We start from the raw sequence: 16,055 nt of genomic DNA, 5'->3' as shown, positions 1-16,055 counted from the left end.
ATCACCATGCCTAACATGTCTCTGCTGTCCTGGCATCTTGAGAGTAACCTCTCAATAATGATGCTAGCTGCATCAAAGTACAATGGTTCTCTTCTACCCACTCCCTTCCTAGGCTAGGGTATAGATTAATTTCTTAAACTAGAGAGGGTAATCTCAATCAGATAATTTTATCTTAGAGCTTTCTTGGCTTTTCAGTCTAAGAAAGTTCTGAATAACTTGAATAAGAGGTCAAATTCTTCATTAAGCAGTCTCGGGTATGAACACCCTTCAATTGAATGGTATAAGTCTGCACCCCTATGCTGAAATATGCTTACCAGTACAAGTTAAAGTACGCATACACGGACACACGAGTACAAATACCTTCACATACACATCAAGTATTACCAGTTATAAACCACACTGGTACATACTTACCGGTATATGTCAAAGTACATGTACAAGTGTACACTTGTACCTCGCACCTTCACATGTATGTTAAGTATTTTCGGATGCCTTAGATTTAGAGCTTAGTTTACTTAAAACAAACTTAACAATTGCCCTATCCTTTGCATCACAATAACCCAAATTTCATGAAGGAACAAAGATTCTGTGGATAAGATTTTGTTCAGTCTATAGTTCAGCTGAGGGATACAATGTAAATCTAACACGTAGACCTGCAGTTTGGCTATACACAAATATATCTATATTAAGAAATATATATACACACTTAATGGTGTATTAATATATCTATAAACATAGACCCTCTATTTGTTGTTTTAATACCAGTTATACTTGCTATACTTGTTGAAGAAATTATACCTCCTAACTGGTATGGCATAACAGCAGAATTTCCATCATAGAGGTATTTGGATAACCATAAGAAATGCATACCCTAGCTGTATATACAACTGAAAATGTATATTTATATGTTTATAAGACATACAGTAAGAAGAATGGTTCAATCTTTCAAACCCTTTTTAGAATTTACACAGAGAATTAATTCTGGAAAAATAATAGCAGAAATAGCAGAAGCAAAGTTGTAATTTCTTCATATTTTTCAATTTATTCAATCCCTTTCAAAATCAGATGTGCAGGTTTTAGAATTCCCTCTCCTACCAAATCAGATTAGCAGAAACAAAATAATTATTATCTCAAGAGTCCAAGACCAGTCAAGAAGCTCTTCATTATGTAGCCTTTGAAAGTTTTTTTTTTGTTTTTTTTTCATGTTCTTGTATCTGCTTTCATATTTGATTGGAATCTTCTTGCTGTCTGGTGGATGTCATTTCTTTTTGATAATATTGTTTTCTTTGATTGTTTTTTTCATTGCTTGGCCAATTCTTCAACCAGCTTTGTATGCTTCATTTCAAGGTTTCCTACAAAAATTTTCCCATTAAAAATTACAACACATTTTATATATCCTTTGAAATTTTAAATTGCCTTTTTTCTAGCTTGTGATAAATAACATAAAAACACTGATCCATTTGATGAATATAAATATCTTGTAATTGGAAAATACACCATAGTAGTAGATATCATCTTTTTGTTGTATTGAAATTCATTGTTGGATTACTACCCATTTCCCTGATAGATAAAGGCTGTGTGTGTTTTGTTCTTATTTGATTATGGCTTACTGTGCAGGTTATTTTGTCCCAATATCACTTTATGTGTCAATGGAAATAGTGAAGACAGTGCAGGCAATCTTCCTGAATATGGATGTAGAAATGTACTATGAAGAAAATGACAAACCTGCATCTGCTCGAACTTCAAATTTGAATGAAGAACTGGGTGAGGTATAAAATTTGCATTACATATTTTGACATTAATAATATCATGAATGTTAAAAAGGGAAAAGAAAAATATTGTCTTCATATATGCAACAAAGAGAGTGATTGGTGGCATATCACTTCTCCATTTAATATGAGAACAGAAGTACAAATACTTTCAACAATTTTTTTGACCGCATGTATTGATTTTTGGTAACGCTTAATTGATACTGCTAAAAGTTAAAACATTAATTGATACTGCTAAAACATAAACAGGGAAAGTTTCTATCATGAGCTTTCAAACACAAAATATTAAATACGTGGGGTGCATGGGAACACGTCGTTGTGGTGTAGGAGCTGTCTGTTAGATACCTGTGATGGGAAGGAGGGAAGTGATTAAGATGAAATGCCCCTTTTATGTACCGTCTGCAAGAGAAACAGGGGACATCCCCCTTTTTGAGAATGCTACGTTATATTGTCTCTTGAAAAGGTATATTGGAATCCAGTAATGCCTGCGCTATAGCCTGGTTGACTGCATCACTCCCCTGAACAGAATTTCTAGAAATACAAAGAATACCTGAAAGTTTGAAACAACTTCTGCAGCTCTTTCTTTTGCAGATATAATGATCATTTTTCTCTGAATATCTTTTCAAAGTCTTCTTGGGTGATGGTATTCAGTGATTGTCAAGCTGTTAATCTAGGAGTAAAAATGGTAGTATTTCTATTATTATTCTAACTGCTGCCATTTTTGTTCCATGTCACTGCTTTTAACATATGGTGTTGTGGAGTTCCCAACTCTGTTATCAGCCATAACCATGGCCTAAACCATCATATGAAAACGTTAAAAATAACAGACACTTTTATTTCAATCCAAGAATCCCTAATTGGTTTGAGTGATGTCTTTACAAAAAAAAATTCTTTTGCCAATATGGTGGTGCACACCTTTTCATACCCTGAACTTGTGAAACCAGAAGGTGCACTATTGATTGCCGCCACCATTTTCTGCCAATATGGTGATCTCACCAAGTTGAAAGGAAGACCATTGGCATGAATGCAACGTGCAACTTTTTCCTCTGCAATGTCTCTAATGTCATTTTGAAATGCCTTTTTCAATGGGCCACTTTTGCAGGAAGGAGTGAGATTTTCTACTTGGATAGAGGGTGTCTCCAAGAAAGGATGTTGGGAGGCCATTACTGAATCTATAGGTAATCTCATTGATTTTTTCTTTGCTAAAGGATGAAATCCTAGTATTTCTCTTTTAGTCATAGCATCAACTTCTTCTTGTTCTTTAATGTAGACCATAAATTTTTCGTTTGACAATCCCTTCCCAATTGGCCCTTCACATACTCTAATCCTTTTCCACTTATCACATAAAAGTGATTTTTCACTTGACCATATGAGCTCTTAAATTGGATTCCACACTCATTACAATTCCAAATGAATGCCCCACCTCTTGGAAGTTGTTCAAGCATTGTAGTAAATTACCATAAAGGTGTTCTATCAATTTTAAATCTTCTGTTTTCGTCAATCCCCACTAAAATTGAACTATTGGCCATTCTTGCGATTTGCTTTTTCTGTTATAAGAAATAATACAATTTTTAAATAAAATAAAATAAATGCAACCCTACAATATGTACAAACTAACGAAAGTTCAAAATGAACATGAAAAAAATATTATAACAAATAGTGAAACTTGTTTATTTTTTTCTGACAAAAAAAATTGAAAAATATTATCAAAAACTATTTTTTAAAAAATCAAATCTTGTTAAAAGACTAAAGAATCAGGTAATGCTCTTTTCTCTTCTGACACTCTGATTGATCTCCTTCAAAAAAACCAGTTTCCCTTCAAAATGCATAAATGAGAAAGAAATGGGTGAAGAGAGCAAAAAGATGTTTTATGTGGGCAAAATTGGGCATTTAGGGTTGTTTTAGGGTTTTTGGCACCTTGTTGGATGTTTAAAAAGTGTTTATTTCCCTTATTTTTTGCATTGAGCACCACTGGGAGCATCCAGGGCGCACCTTGGGCACACCCAAGGCATTTGGGCTGCTCTCTAGGCGTTCTTGGTTGCTCGTACCCAAACCAGAACGCTCCCATAATGGGTACAGAATGCCAATATTGAGAACCCAACAACTTAGCATAATTTCTTTCTTAGTATTGTAGATACACTTGACCTATAGTTTTTTTGCATTAGGTTTTATTTGATGTCTCTTTGTTTTTGTGTCTTAATTGGCTGTAATTTGTAGTCCTATTGACCATCTTATGGTATATATACTCTATTTTCTTGTGGATAGTGTTAGATGTAGCTGTATACATAAAATAATGAAGAAATTAGATCTTAACTTTTGTGTGATCTTTAATCATGTATATTTAAGTCCATCTTTGATGATTAACATCCATGAGTAGTTGTTTTTTAATGAATTTTCTCTAATGTATAGTGGTAATAATCACATGGCAAGCGGACCCACAGAACATGCAAGCACTTTTAAGTAATGTTAGTACTTGGGAGAAGGAAGATTCTAACACATCAACTTGGGGAATTTCGCTCCAAAGCTTGTTTTATGTTGGAGAAGCTTATAGCGTATGTGGAATAATCAAAACCCATTTTTTGTATGGGTTATGTAAAGGAAGAAATGTCTAGCATTGCAAATTTTTCTTTTCTGGCTATATTTTTATTTTTCTAAGTTCAAAACCTCCTCGATGGTGGTATCTTAATTGGTTGTAATTTGCAGTCCCATTGACTGACTGAAAAGCATCTTAATACGATTGCCTTTTTTTTTCACGATATCCTTTTATGGATGATCAGATGGTAGCTATCCTTGTATCAATGGAAAACATGCCTGGCATTGCATTGCATTTGTACTTGATTTTGGTATCCTTTCTCCATTAGATTAAAACAAATAATTGACAACGACAACCATAATTATTTGTTACCTCTTTTATATTTGTCATCCCTGTTGCAATGTAAATAAGCCTCCACCTCAAATTTTCTTTAAATGAATTCGAGGAGAACAAGCACAGATGTTTAGTTCCTGTCCTATCTCCTGTAATCTACATTGAAATTGTGTGAAAATGCCAAATCTTGAATTACAAAAGTATAAGAAATCAAATACTTGTTTCTTAGATGGATCAACACTTTTAGCTATGACATGTTGAATACTTTCTAGATAGGATGAACCCATATCTGCAAGATACCTGAATAAATTATCTCTCATGATTTCTTCTCACAATAACATGTGATGTGAATTTGTGCTTTTCTTTTTCACAGCTAATTTTGAAAGTGGTGCTTGGATAAAAGGGTTATAATGTCTTTCAAATTTAAATGATTTCTTCATTTCAGTGATTTTGCATCATGCTACTTGTAATAATTAAAAACAGAATCTGGTTAACATGATTAATGAGATTCACTCACGAATGAATTCCAGGTTAGCATCATTCTTTCTGACAAGACAGGGACCTTGACCCGGAACGAAATGGAATTCTTCAAATGTTCAATTGCTGGTGTTTCTTATGGGACAGGTGTGACTGAGGTGGAGAAGTTTGTTCTTGAAAAGACTGCCACGGAGCTTTCTTCTAATGAAATAGAGTGCTCTCATCCGAAAGGATATAACTTGAGAGATAATAGACTTGAAAATCTGAGGTGGCAGGAAGACCAACACAAAGATGTAGTTCAAAGATTTCTAGAAATTCTTGCTTTGTGTCATACGATAGTTGTTGAGTTTGATTCTAATGAGGACAATGTCAAGTATGTTGGAGAATCACCGGATGAGGCATCTTTTGTTGTGGCTGCTAAGATGTTGGGATTTTTTCTTTACAAACGGTCAGCATCATCAATGTTTATTCGATTTTATCAATCAACTGGGAGCTACTATGAGTATGAATATGAGGTGCTCAACACAATTGATTTCAGCAGTGCAAGGTAACACATGATTCATTGATTTCAATTACAATTCAGTTTTCATTTGTTTAAAATATGCATGTAACAGGTTTTGATTGAAATTTACTTGGAAATCAGTAATATATACTTAATTTTTCATCAATTGATTTTCAGGAAGCGTATGTCCGTAATTGTCCGTGATCCAGGTGGTCAGATTTTACTTTTATGCAAAGGTGCTGATAATGTCATTTTTGAGAGACTTTCTTCAGAAGTAGAGGAGTGGAGATACATGACACTGGAGCATTTGAAAGAGTATGGAGAAGCAGGCCTTAGAACGCTGGCTTTGGCATATAAGAAACTTGATGAAGAATCCTACTTGGAATGGGAGGCAAGTGCATTTAGTTGCATGCCTTTTTGTCTGTGGGCATATTCTTCCATGCTGAATTTAAGGAACAGAGATGAAATCATGAATTCGTTTTTCAAGATCTATTTTCTGCTTCATTTGAATAATTATTTTTTTAAACATGTACAGAAGAGATGGATCAGAGCAAAGCAGGATATTATCAATTCTGATGAACAGAGTCAAAGTCTGGAAGAGTTAGCTGAAGAAATCGAAAGAAATTTGATTCTTGTTGGGGCTACTGCCATTGAGGACAAACTACAGGTGCAAAACATTGAGAAATTGTGTGTTTTCAATATAATAGGCACTTAAACAGATTACACTCAGGCAGTTTTCATTCTCTTATTATATTGTGATTCCTTGGGATCATTGCTGCAAAGTTTAACAGAGATGTTCTTGTTTTATTCTGCTAAGATCTCTAACATCTTAAAAAGTGTCATAAGTTCTTCTTTAATAATGGTTTAGTGATAGTCTGTATTCAAGTCTCAAATAGTATCATTAGTACATCTATATGAAGGTTGAATGTAAATAAATTTGCAGATGTATAGAACCTGGTATAGATCCCTCACTTGGTTTGAATGTGGATATTATCGCACATTTCCATGTACCCATATGCACATATTAGGCATTGGTTCCACAAAGTAAAGTATACGTCTTATTAAAATATTATTTACCCATCTTGAAGGTACCCTTGTGTATGTGTATAGGTTGCTCTCTTATCTAAAATATATGTATATATGTATGTACACACATACATACATATACATGTTTGTGTACATTTATATGAAGGTTGCATCTATACAAAGCTACAGATATATAACCTGGTACAAATCTCACTTGGTTTGGATGTGGATATCATAGTTGAACTACTCACCAAAACCAAAAACTTGCCAAGGCCCGAAAAAAAAACTCGGGAAAAACTTGGCCAATACTCGGCAAAAAATTTGGGAACTTAAAAAATTGCTTAAATTTAGTTAGAAATGCATTTTTTTTGCAAAATTCAATGCTAAGATGCATCTCATGAGTCAATAAATGAGAACACAAAAGAAACAAGCTGAGTCTAGATATATTTAAATGCAAAGTGGGTGCAAAATGGTATCCTCATGAGGAATGTTGATGGCTGGAAGCAAAATAGTAAATAGTTTTTGTAGAACTAAAAGTAAATAAATATATACAATTACATCTTCCTCTTCCCAGCTCTAGTAAAAACTAGGGGAGAGGTAGAACTAGAGGGTCTAGTCCTAGAAGTCTTCTATGGGCGTGATTATGCCTCCTCGCTTAGTATGACTGGCTTAGGTTGTGGCTCATCCTCCATCTTGTATGTAGCTCTGCCTCTAGCTGCACCTGGCATTGGCAATGACTCCTCATCCCCCTCAATGTCATCCAGTGTGAAACCAAATCCACCCCCCTCCTCCGTAGCCTGCCTCTCCAAATCATTGATGTCATCCTCTGTAAACAATGGAGGTTGCTCTTGCGATGTCCAATCACTGTAAGGATCTATATCATCCAATTCAATTGGACCAGCTGGTGCTTCCTCTACCTTCCTAATGCACAACTGAAGATTATATTGCACAAAGACAAGGTCATTGAGGCGTTTTTGAACTAACTTACCCCTCTTCTTCGTGTGGATGGCCTCAAACAAGTTCCAATTGCGCTCACAACTGGATGAACTACAAGGCTAACATAAGATTCTGAGGTCAAATTTTTTGATATTTTGGGTATTCCACCCCAACTTTGCCACCAAGCATCTACAAAATAAAATTAGGTTGAGGGTAGCACCCCTCGCAGGGGTCTGAGGGTGAGAAAGAGAGGGGTAGAGAGATAGGTCTAGATCTTGGGGGAGAGAGGAGAGAGTGAGATGGAGAGTGGTAGAGAGGGGGATAGAGGAAGAGTGATAGGGAGATAAATAGGTCTAAAATTCAGGGCAGATAGAGTGAGATAGAGAGAGCGAGAGAATGCTGATAGGAGCATACTGATTATTGAAATTTGACTAAGTCTGAAAATTTAAAAGATCTTCTAAAACCTAGAATTTGCATTATAAATCATAGAGATCTGAAATCACTCTCAAACATCCTGCCAATATATACATGAAATATAACTTAAAGTATAAGAAATGAAACATTTAAGTATAAGAAAGGAAAAAGACATATAGAAATGCGACATACTTAAATGTTATATTTCATGTATATATTCTGACGAAGAGAATGAGACTGACTTGAAAAAAAAAATCGATGGAATATTAGTTTGCAAGTGTTTGGCAATGTGTTTTTCCCCTTCTCAATAGAATACAAGACAAAAAATGATGAAATGAAACTCATTTTTGCCATTTTTTGCCTTTATTCACTGGCAGGCGAGTTTTTTTCACTGACTCACCAAGTTTTTGGCAAAAAATTGGTGAGTTTTTCTTGCGAGTTAAAGTCGTAAAAACTTGCAAGGGAAAAATAATCGCGAATTTTTTAAAACTTGCCGAAAACTCGGCAAGTAGTCCAACTATGGTGGATATTATCGCACATCTCTATGTACACATGTGCACATATGAAAGATCCCTGATAGATCTTTGCTGTTAACCTGCTATAATTTTTTATTTTTAATTCTGTTTTCCTGTTTATTTAAGTTTTTCTTACAGAACTAGACAGAAGTGCAGAAAGGGTTGTTTACTTTTGTGTTTTTGATTGTTTTATAGCATAGGAAGGAATAGATAACAGCAAATATGAAGCCATACTGAAATAAATGAGTTATACAGCAAAAGTCAGAATTATTGCAAATCGTACCAGGCAGATTTGTCTGAATTACAAAGCCAAACAATGAATCCACTGTATTTCCCAAGCTCTCATACAAATTCGAAGTCAAACTGGAAGATGAAGAATGTTCTCCAAACCCACATACACTGGAAGTGAATACAAGCAATACCCTATACACCATGTGGTGTATTTGCTGCAAATGGCATTCCTCCAGCTGCAATGAACCACGTCTCCACTGGAAAGATGGTAGGCTATGCTGAAACCCTATTGAGAATTGATGCCTCTGTCCTTAATCACCACGCACAATGCCTTATAAGTCCGGTGCCAAAGATTGCTGAGGGCTACGTCCCAGCCAATCCTAATCCTGGGGTTTGCGTCCCAGTCTAGAAATCGCTCTCCAGAGCAAATTCATACAAGTTGTCAAATATGCAAAAGATGATCATAGAATGAAGCTCCTATCCCCTTATAACCCCTCTCAATTGCAAATCGAACCCTAATTATCTCCAAGTGGCATGGTCTAGTGGAAATGTTATAATTTCTTATTTTAAAGTGGTCATGTTACTAGAAAATGACCTTTTTCCTCATAGACAGAAATCCGCTCACTGAATTGCCCTGAGACCAAAGAGAAAGATTTAAAGAATTTCAAGATCTTTCCAACGAGCTATCACACAATAGGGTGCGCATCCAGATGAGGCCAAAAATCCCCTTATTACTCCAAAATGGCTAACAACTTAGCCTTATTTAATTATTAAACGCTAACTTAGGAAATATTAAAAATATAACCCAAATAGCCATAAAATGCCCAACTGACATTACAAACCCTAAAATCATCCTGTCACCTGTCTGTGACTGAAGTCGGAAATCAAGGATTCACTGGTAGTCTCATCCCTAAAATCTAGGGATGCTCCTAAAATTTAGGAAACAAGCCCAATCTCTCTGAAACTGAACCCAAAGAGGCATCTCATGGAGACCCAACCTTGGGCATGATCAAACCTCCTAAAAAGTAGGAACTGCCTCCTAAAAACAAGGAATGTCTCCCAATTGATCAATAACTGCTAGAACACCAAGTCTCCAACACTGAATAACCATACCGGGTCTCTGTCCAACCCTGTCAGCCTACACGACCCCATAATAAGCTGACTCACATGTCTCTGCTAGACAGAGCTAAAGAGGGGACATGACAGTCCTCCCCTCTTGGAGATGCTTGCCCACAAGCAACTGAAACACCAATCCTCCACCATCCCAAATAAGACGTAAACAAATCATTGCATGTAACTGTTGCTCATCTCTGATATAAACAACATGCAATACCTCGATCTGGAATGGCTCCTCAAAATGCTGAAGCACCTGTGCTGTCAAATCAACACTGCTTGGGTCCCAGAGCGAAGCATAGCTCCCGCTGAATACCTCAAGTGAGCAATGGAAAACTATATCATCTCCATAGATCAAATATCCATAAATTCCAAGATCACTAGTGTGTCGGTGATCACCAACATGCATAACATCTGTCATAATATCTAATGAATGCCAATCCATGGAAGATCCTCTATGATCTGACCCCATTTGACACAAGTGACACACAACTGCCACACACTGCTGCTGATGTGCTGGAAGATCTAATGCCAACTCACTAAACAATATATAATACTGACTAAAATCATCACTGTCCAGACTGGCATCTAAAAATATGTAATCACCAACCAGCAATGAAACAATCACCCTGTCTAGAGAATCAGGTGAAACTGCCACATCAACTGGCTCAAAGTACTCACTAGGAGTAACATCACATAACTCATCCACGTTAGCTATCTGATGACAATCAACCTGTGGATCAATTGTTGTCCCACTCTGCTCGATAAACTGAGATGGATAGTGGGTAAACTCCAGCTCCATCCTCATGAAATTCCGAACATACCGTCCAAGTGTCAACAACCACTGTACACCCATGACTACATCTATACATCTGAAGTGAAGCAACCCATGTAGGATCCACGAAAGAAAGGTATTACACATGTCTATACCATGATCCCACACAAACCACCTGTAGGACATAAACTGCTCCTGCTGCTCTCCTCTGATATAAGTGCCATATAATCTTAATATTTGGAGCAACATACTATAATCCCTATAAGATGTTTTATCAAATGAATCAACACCTGGATCCCAAATAAAACTAAATCCACATCCATCTGTCATGAAGAGACAATGATAGTAAGAGGCATCCTCGATACCGTGTCTCTCTACAGCCACTGTGAAACTCTCACACCTGTGATAACCATCCACAACAACACACCTGCTAATCCATGCATCATCCTTCCCCCATGATCCTGGATGAAGTCTCTGTGTCAAGGAGATGAAAAACTCTGACGGTCGCTGCTCATCATAACGGTTGATTGTTTGCTGATCCTGCAAACAATCCATCCCAAACTGCTGGATCAGGTGCCTGCAATCAATAACTCTATCCTCTGAAGATGGGAGAGCACTATCGCAACACGGATAGTATAAGTCCCGAACCAACTCACATCTGCGAGCCATCCAATCATCTACAATCGGACTAAAAGAGAAATGAAGTGCACTCCTCACGAGGTAATCTAAATGGACTCTCGTAGGCTCACTCAATGGCTCTGTGTCATAATCTTGTCCATCAAACTCATCATCACTCCCACTGCTCTCAAACCATGAATCCGAAGACAACTCATATGTCTGAGATCCAAAATCGATAATACACCTCAACTGAGCACTGTGGCTCTGCGGTGTAACATACTGGTTTCCCTCGTCAGCTGTAAGAGGTGTAAAAGAAGATTTGCTTTCCAGAGAAGGAAACAAGTCAACAGGAGTATCATACTCCCAACCAGCTGACAAACTGCTAGTCGCCTGTGAAAACAATGATGGAGTAATATCGTGAGTCAAATCACAACTCTTTGGTGAATCTCGTAGTGTCACAATAGAACACTGTACTGTATCTATCGTTGATGATGTCTGTGCCACTCTCAATCTATCAGAAAGCTCCTCCAATCTGGAGTTCGCTTCTTGAAGGGACAACTGGGTATCCTCCCATGCAACAACAGTCGCCTCAAGCTCCTGAGAGAGGATATCAACTTCCTCCTCTTCCCTCAACAAAGCACCATAACTAATAAAATCCCTCTGAAGGAGATAATCTCGGTCAGCCACTAACTGTAAATACTCATGCTTCAATATCCCAATGGCTCCATAAAGAGCATGAAACTCTGGTAAGGAAAAATCACTGCTGCCCTGCTCATCAATCATGAGGGTGCTCCAACTATGTGTAGCCAACAACTGGCGAGTGACATCGAAATGCTCAATAACTGTGTCTATATGCCTGTCATCAACCTTGAGTTGTCCAATCAGGTGATGAGGAGTCCGAAAATGTTGGCTCTCCTGTAACTGTACAAACTCAAAATCTACATTGTGGAAAGAATTTGTATCTGTATCCTGTACCTCTCTGTAGTCAACATCATGTATGCACTCGGCCATGGATACAACCTCATCCAAAGTACTGCTGCTCTGTGCCTCTGAGAACACCACATCTATCAATGATGATACTGCTGAAAATGCACTGTCATCACTCTCTTCTGCATCCCATGTGTCCGCACAACCCACTGGCTCACGATCCTGGGGTCCAGTGCTACTAAGAGAACATACTGGGCTGGATTCTAAGGTCTGATCTATAAAATCAGAATCATGATGATATGAGTTCTCAACATTCCAAGCATCATTGGTACCCGAATTTTGAATACCTTCATGTGACAGCCCATTGGCACCATCTTGCACAAGTGTAGACATTGATACCTCAAGCTGATGCAAAGGTACCTCACTGCTGTCATAAAAATCAGAATTGCTAACCTCTAAATCAGTTGCCTCTTGGGAAATCCCCTGCATGGAAGGTGAGGACAATTCATTATCCAAAGCTGTCCTAATGTCTCCTTGAGTTGAATCCACATGTCTAACAAAATCATCACATAAATTCTTGTCCCACTCATCGGAACTTGAGGGCACCAAAACATTCTTATGTAGAGGTATATTACCCCTAAATGAAAGTTCTCTGTCCATTCCTAATTCCTGCACCCTTGATTCTTCTTTCCTTCTTTGCCACTGACCTGAACTTGTAGCTACCAAGTTATTTTCGTCTGCTCCGGGTACACCCATAAATTGTGTGAAGGAAAGGAGCTCACGTATCATCTTAGGAAGAGAACAATACTGATGATAGCTGCTCATAACTGTATCATTAAATATCTTGGCAGGAGGCATCCTTCTTTTACGTGCTGGAGAAGATGAAACTTTTGAGTGCCCAATTTTAGTTCTAGCCATGGTATTTACCTGTAACTAAACTAATATCCCAACGGATCTTGAAAGTCGAAATAAAAGTTTGTTCTCAACAATTTTGGGACTTTGGCCAACGTATTGTCTTACTAGCTGTCGACTGTAAGCATAAATGTGTAGGCTGACAACTACCCGGTTGCTGATATGAATTATCAAAACCTTTTATCCAGTATCCAGATGCTGAAATGAATTATCAAAACTTTTTATCCAGTACCCAAATGTGATAATTTCTCATAAACCCTACAGGCTGGCAGGATGCAGGCTCTGATACCACTGAAAGATCCCTGATAGATCTTTGCTGTTAACCTGCTATAATTTTTTATTTTTAATTCTGTTTTCCTGTTTATTTAAGTTTTTCTTACAGAACTAGACAGAAGTGCAGAAAGGGTTGTTTACTTTTGTGTTTTTGATTGTTTTATAGCATAGGAAGGAATAGATAACAGCAAATATGAAGCCATACTGAAATAAATGAGTTATACAGCAAAAGTCAGAATTATTGCAAATCGTACCAGGCAGATTTGTCTGAATTACAAAGCCAAACAATGAATCCACTGTATTTCCCAAGCTCTCATACAAATTCGAAGTCAAACTGGAAGATGAAGAATGTTCTCCAAACCCACATACACTGGAAGTGAATACAAGCAATACCCTATACACCATGTGGTGTATTTGCTGCAAATGGCATTCCTCCAGCTGCAATGAACCACGTCTCCACTGGAAAGATGGTAGGCTACGCTGAAACCCTATTGAGAATTGATGCCTCTGTCCTTAATCACCACGCACAATGCCTTATAAGTCCGGTGCCAAAGATTGCTGAGGGCTACGTCCCAGCCAATCCTAATCCTGGGGTTTGCGTCCCAGTCTAGAAATCGCTCTCCAGAGCAAATTCATACAAGTTGTCAAATATGCAAAAGATGATCATAGAATGAAGCTCCTATCCCCTTATAACCCCTCTCAATTGCAAATCGAACCCTAATTATCTCCAAGTGGCATGGTCTAGTGGAAATGTTATAATTTCTTATTTTAAAGTGGTCATGTTACTAGAAAATGACCTTTTTCCTCATAGACAGAAATCCGCTCACTGAATTGCCCTGAGACCAAAGAGAAAGATTTAAAGAATTTCAAGATCTTTCCAACGAGCTATCACACAATAGGGTGCGCATCCAGATGAGGCCAAAAATCCCCTTATTACTCCAAAATGGCTAACAACTTAGCCTTATTTAATTATTAAACGCTAACTTAGGAAATATTAAAAATATAACCCAAATAGCCATAAAATGCCCAACTGACATTACAAACCCTAAAATCATCCTGTCACCTGTCTGTGACTGAAGTCGGAAATCAAGGATTCACTGGTAGTCTCATCCCTAAAATCTAGGGATGCTCCTAAAATTTAGGAAACAAGCCCAATCTCTCTGAAACTGAACCCAAAGAGGCATCTCATGGAGACCCAACCTTGGGCATGATCAAACCTCCTAAAAAGTAGGAACTGCCTCCTAAAAACAAGGAATGTCTCCCAATTGATCAATAACTGCTAGAACACCAAGTCTCCAACACTGAATAACCATACCGGGTCTCTGTCCAACCCTGTCAGCCTACACGACCCCATAATAAGCTGACTCACATGTCTCTGCTAGACAGAGCTAAAGAGGGGACATGACAACATATAAGGTATTGGTTGCATAAAGTGAGGTACACATCTTATTAAAATACCATTTATCCATCTTGAAGGTACCCTTGTGTATGTGTATAGGTTGCTCTCTTATATAAAATATATGCATATATGTATGTACCATACATACATATACATGTCTGTGTACACACACACACATGCATATTTTTGTACATATATGTGTCTATTTCTCTCTTTCCTTATAGATGTTTTTGTATCCAGAATTTAACAACTTTCTAGCTACCATATCTATGCGCTGATGACTCCTTTTTTTTCTGTCACAAATAACAGCATCAAATTCCACCAGATTGCTATGCCACAATCTATCCATATGTTAATTACAGTCCCACCAAGGATTCAATGGCCTTCTGAAAAAGTATTTCACCACAAAACAGAGGCCAAATTTACATATTTTCCATATTGAAAAAGTCACTATAAATTCATAAGGAAGAACCAGAAATTCTGAGCAATAGCATGGCAAGAACTTCAATTTGCAGGTATGTAAGAGATTTTCCTGGACCCCAAAACTCTCAAATTTTGGATCTATGGTGCTCTGGAGTGTGCATGATGCCCAAAGGCCAATTCTTAACATTTTTCTCCATTTATCAGTAGAAGTATCTTATATTCCACTTAAGGCCTCAGTTCAATGAAGAAATCAGGGCTTATTATGGACTTGTCTCCTGCTCTAACATGACAAAGGATTTACCAAGTACAATTTTCATATTGGTAAGATATCGATTTCTTTCTAGTGAATATTGACAGGTGTATTCTGTATAGAAAATTGCATCTGCTATTGGATAGTATTAGTTACAACAAAATTCACAAGAAATACAGGAGTCCTGAACTTATGCAAGAATCTGTGTAAATATGGATTCAGAGAAGCTATTGCCAAATCAACTTATCCTAGCCACGGGAGGAATTCAAAGGTAGAAGTCTGTTGCTTATGAAAACCTTTACTTTAGATGCTTGATTTATCTGAGCATGCACTTTTGGCCATGGTATGGTCCAAATCAGGAAACCTACGACCCAATCCATCTCACCCATATTAGCAAATGAAATAACAAACAGCAACAATTGCTCATGCACCTGAAGTGTACTAAAGAACTATTGAGAACAATCAATGACATGAGAACACATTTCAAAAAAATTATTCATGACAAGGCAAAGAAGCAACAAAACAAACAAAGCAGATGATTTCATCCGATCTATCCACAGCGCTGGTGGATCTAGAGGTAGAGGAAGTGGATGATAATTGCAGTACCCAGGAGTACAACCCTCTCAAGA

The 16,055-nt window shown here is 37.4% G+C and overlaps 1 protein-coding gene across 7 annotated transcripts in view; it reads left to right on the top strand.

The window, feature by feature from the left end:
• Nucleotides 1-16,055, top strand: part of LOC131063623 (putative phospholipid-transporting ATPase 9) — a 265,322-nt gene that overhangs the window by 66,054 nt on the left and 183,213 nt on the right. For all 7 annotated transcript variants that reach the window (XM_057997503.2, XM_057997504.2, XM_057997509.2 and 4 more), the window contains exons 3-6: nt 1,618-1,769; nt 5,166-5,659; nt 5,792-6,005; nt 6,150-6,281. In XM_057997503.2, the coding sequence (XP_057853486.2) occupies nt 1,618-1,769; nt 5,166-5,659; nt 5,792-6,005; nt 6,150-6,281 (992 nt within the window). The remainder of the gene's footprint in view (nt 1-1,617; nt 1,770-5,165; nt 5,660-5,791; nt 6,006-6,149; nt 6,282-16,055) is intronic.

The sequence above is a fragment of the Cryptomeria japonica genome, chromosome 4, assembly GCF_030272615.1.
Source record: "Cryptomeria japonica chromosome 4, Sugi_1.0, whole genome shotgun sequence".
In the NCBI taxonomy this organism is placed as follows: domain Eukaryota; kingdom Viridiplantae; phylum Streptophyta; class Pinopsida; order Cupressales; family Cupressaceae; genus Cryptomeria; species Cryptomeria japonica.
Note: the sequence above shows the minus strand (reverse complement) of the source record. Positions and strands in the feature narration are given on the sequence as shown.